Source organism: Haliaeetus leucocephalus, unplaced genomic scaffold (assembly GCF_000737465.1).
Source record: "Haliaeetus leucocephalus isolate CR32 unplaced genomic scaffold, Haliaeetus_leucocephalus-4.0 Scaffold184, whole genome shotgun sequence".
Taxonomy (NCBI): Eukaryota; Metazoa; Chordata; class Aves; order Accipitriformes; family Accipitridae; genus Haliaeetus; species Haliaeetus leucocephalus.
The window spans coordinates 2,557,338-2,561,548 of NW_010972620.1; the positions used below are offsets into that span (position 1 = coordinate 2,557,338).

The following is a 4,211-nucleotide window of genomic DNA, read 5'->3' on the forward strand; positions in this document are numbered from 1 at the left end:
GGCCACGGGTGGGGTGGGGGGCCGGGGGGGGGTCGCCCCTCGGCCTGCAGCCCCCCCCTGCCCAGCCCGTGGGTCCACCTGGCTAAATCCCCGGCGAGGCGCGGAGAGCAGCGGATTTTCCGCGGGGCCGTTCGTCCTCCGGGGGGCTTTGGGGGGCGGCGGGGGGCAGCAGGCCTCCGGCAGCCGGCACCGAGATTTCCTTCGAAAGAGCAGTAAAAAATCCGCCCGAGTCTGCAATTCGCCACCCGAAATACACCCCCTCCCCTCCCCCACCCCTTCCAGTTATTTAATATAAAATGTATTTTTAAACACCCGCTCGGATAGCATCTCGCCAATATTTATATTTCCACGTTGCCTGGCATCCACTGTCCCACATTAGACTCTGCCTCTCTCTCCCTCTCTCTAATCCTGCCACTTTAAATAGATGAATTAATAAAGCAAATGAGGGTCTAATAAGCTGACTGTCCTGCCTATTGAGGCAGGGGGAGAGAGACTAGAAAGTGCGCCAAATTTGTTTGCAGTGGATCAAGGCTAGCCGCCTTTGCTTCACTTTCTTTATCTTAATTCCGACTTGAAAAGATATAATTATCTAGTTTGAACAGAGCTGCTATCAAATCCTTCTCTAGGCAAGGCAGGGGAGAGCTGGAGTGGATTGCAGTGTTCTGAGCCGCTTGGTGCAGCCGGAGATAGGGAGTAATGAAGTTGTGGAGTCCTGAGATACAAAGGGCATTAACCTCATTAGCATGAAACCTTTTCTTCTAACCATTGTGGGACCCTTTCAGACTCCTAATCCCCCCTATTTTCAAAGCTTGGTTTGTAATAAAGCTTTTAGGGTTTTTTTTCAAAGCTAATGGCATTCTCTGAAGATTTTATTGCTGTTACGCTACATAGGACGCTTAATTTTTTCCCTCTCTCCCTCTCTTCCCTCACGGTTTAAAAAAAAAAAAAAAAAGGAGAAAAAAAGTATATGGTTCCTGCAGAAATAAGCCTTTTATCAAGATGGGAAACAATTTCTAGAAAGGCCCAAGTCTGCTGTTCAGCCGCGATCCGTTTAATGTTTGCCCATTTGCATGGGTTTGAAGTGGAGCGCAAGCCAACTTGGGCGAGTTAAGGTGAAATGTGCGCCCTGCTTGCTTTCACGATCTGCACCATCAGCTGTTCGAGGAGGGGGGAAACGCAACGAGAAGTTTACCTTGGGAATAGCTCTACTAAATAATTAGCCTAGGTTTAAATGGAAGGGACTGCATTGCGACATGCGTCCTAACCCTGCCTGGGCCTCTCTCATATTTGTAGCACTAGTGAATGGAAAGTCACCAGGATTGTGAAAGGAGCAATGTTTTAAAAAAAATAAGATGGGATTTAAAAAAAAAAAATAAAATTTACATAGTACCCGATAGAGCCAACACGTGCACAGAATGTCTAATCTCAACTTTTCAAGGCAGGATGTTTAACAAAGCTCGTATTTTCGCGATGCATTGTAACTTCGCCTTATCACAGTGTAAAGGGTAGTCAGATTGTCCTAAATTATGTCCAACTAGCCCCCCTGGATCCACGGATTAAGAGATTAAAGGAGACCACTGGGCAATGCCTCCTCTTTCCCCTTCATATTCCTGGTATGATAATTGCCTAAACTGATTTGCACTTTCACAAAAGCTTGCAGGATTCTTTGTAGCTCGAACAGAGCAGACGAGGTTTCTCTATCAATGGAAATAAAACTGATTAATGCAGTCTATCAGGCTAAGGAGCAAATGAAGCATGAAAAAACAACTGTGTACCCCCAGAAAACCAGCTAGTTTCCTCAAGGACCCAGAGCAACTTTTTTTTTTTTTTTTCCCCCCTCCACGTCTTTAATGTCAGAGTTTTACCCTGTGCCCAGGATCGCTCCCTTAGAGCGGCGGGGAGAGAGGCAGCTGGGTCGCTGCCTCCCAGGACCTGCTCCTCACCGCAAAACGACCTGGAGAGGGAATTTAAAAGACGAGGGGAAAAAAAAAAATCCTCTCCCGCTAAATAAAATACATATTTTTGCCCTCTTCCTCTGAGCGGAGCGCGGCTGCTGCGGACCAGTTTCACCCTCCCATTAAGAGCCGGTTCGCGCTTCAGTTTCTAACCAGGGAAGGGGTTGGGTTTGTTGTTGGTTTTTTTTTTTTTTTTAAAAAAAAGGTATTTATTTACAGCAAGTGGGTCTCTGCGGCTTATTTTTAGAGGTCTATTAAGCAGCCAGCGAATTCATTAAGAAAACGCGGCTCTGGCCGCAGGAATGCGCGGGGCGGCCGGGGGAGCGCAGGCTCCGACCGCGGGGGCTCAGCAGCTAAAAATAAGGGGAGGGGGGGAAACTACGGGTTTCCGAGAAATTTGGGGGGAAGGGGAAAATATATTGCTTAAAAATTTAGGGCATATTGATAAATCTTTATTGACAAAATATTGACAATGACATACTTCTTGGAAGTATATAGTGTGTTAGAATTCTAACAAATTAAACACAAAACACAAAAATATTTACATTCTGGTATAGGAGACATGAAGGAAACATTTGTCACTTCTTTTAGTAGCTCTATGATCTCGGAATATTATAAGGTCAGTGCTTGAAAATTGCCCCAATGGAAATGGCCATTAGAAAAAAAAATTAAAAAAAAAAAAAATAAAACCGCGATTTTAAGTCCCTTTTCTCTGGATCCTCCCAGCCTGGGAGGTGTCCCCACCGCCGAACCTGGTCGCTGGGTTTGCGCTTTATTAATCTTAAAAAATAATCATCATCCGGTTTTGCAATGGGGATACAATTTGGGGGGGGGGGATAATTTGATTTGATTTTTTTTTTTTGGCAGCAAAAGTTATGACCAGCCCCAACCTCCCTCCCCCCCCACCTTTCCCTCCCGTCCCTCCCCTGCCCCACCGTGTTTGTCCATCCGGAAGGAACACTATGCTTTGTTACTGCTACTTCATTTAGCTTTCACAAACACTTTGACGCCAGAAGTTATCATAAAATGTTTACAGACTGCACATTTCTCGTAAAATAAAATTAAAAAGCACACAGAACCTGTCTTAAAGGGAAAAAAATTACAATTCATTTCTGTCTTTAGGAACCGGGGTAATTTTTTTCCTTTTTTTTTTTTTTTTTTCCTTTTTTTTTTTTTTTTTTTTGCCCAGACGGCTTTACACATGCAATTCAAGTTTCTGAAACAGGTGTGGGTTTTGGCTGCTTATGGAAATTTCTCTTTCAAAGACGGAAAAAACTGTGAAGTGCAAAATGTCCTGTAAGGTGGTAATTTTTCTGGTTTGGTTGGGGGGGGGTGTTTCTTTTTTTTTAAGATTTTTTTTTCAATTTTTTTTTTTCAATTTTTTGACGTTACGCTTTTAAAAGTGGACTGTGAGAAACGGAATACCTGTCAATCACCTCGTCCCGGTGTTTTGGCTTTGATTGACAGATCCCCCCTTGCCAGAGCGGTGCCGGCAGTACCACAGTTCGGCCCTCTCGCGGTCTCGCCCTCGCTCGCTCCCAGCTGCCCTCCCAGACGGGAATCGCAGTTCTGATGAAGATCTCCGTGTCCCTTCCCCGCACCGCCACGCCGGGGGGTGGTGGGGGCGGGGGGGGGGATGTGAGCCTTTAACACTTTCTGTTGGTGGGGTGCCTGGCTTTGAAAAGTCCGAAAAGTGCCAGTTTTTAATCGTCCGACGTGACGTCGATTTCCTCTGGACTGGCTTGTTTGGTGGCGATTCTCCACCGGTTAATGTGATGTGTCCCTTTTTTCTTCTGTTGTGAGTCTGAACCTTCCTCTTCCAACTTTTGCCGCTTGAACTTTGTCCGTCTGTTCTGAAACCATACTTTTACCTGCGGGAGGAAAGGCACCGGCCGTTAGTCCGACGCCTGCCCGGACGCCGGTGCTCTCCGCCGCCCGCTGCCCTGCCGAGGGGCTCTGCCTGCTCCTTGCCCTGGCTGCATCGTGCCCTGCCTGCTCCCTGCCCTGCCTGCTCCATGCCCTGCCTGCCCGGTGCCCTGCCCGCACCGTGCCCTGCCCGCACCGCTACCCAGCCCGGAGCGGGGCGAGCGGAGCCGGAGCCCGTGTGTCCCACCTACCCCTCTCCGGGAAAGTCACAGACACGCCGGCCCACGCCAAGCAGGCACCTCCAGAGGACCCACGCGTGCAGGATTTGGGCAGCCGCACCGGTGCGGTGTGCGCGGCTCCGCTCCCCGCAGCCGGGCGCGGGGCGGGCAG

The 4,211-nt window shown here is 48.3% G+C and overlaps 1 protein-coding gene across 2 annotated transcripts in view; it reads right to left on the minus strand.

Moving 5' to 3' along the window:
* Positions 1 to 3,139: 3,139 nt before the first annotated feature.
* The window catches only part of EMX2 (empty spiracles homeobox 2), a 6,064-nt gene continuing 4,992 nt past the window's right edge, over positions 3,140 to 4,211 (minus strand). For both annotated transcript variants that reach the window (XM_010564703.1, XM_010564702.1), the window contains one exon: positions 3,140 to 3,826. In XM_010564703.1, coding sequence (XP_010563005.1) covers positions 3,723 to 3,826 — 104 coding nt within the window. In that variant the 3' untranslated portion in view covers positions 3,140 to 3,722. The remainder of the gene's footprint in view (positions 3,827 to 4,211) is intronic.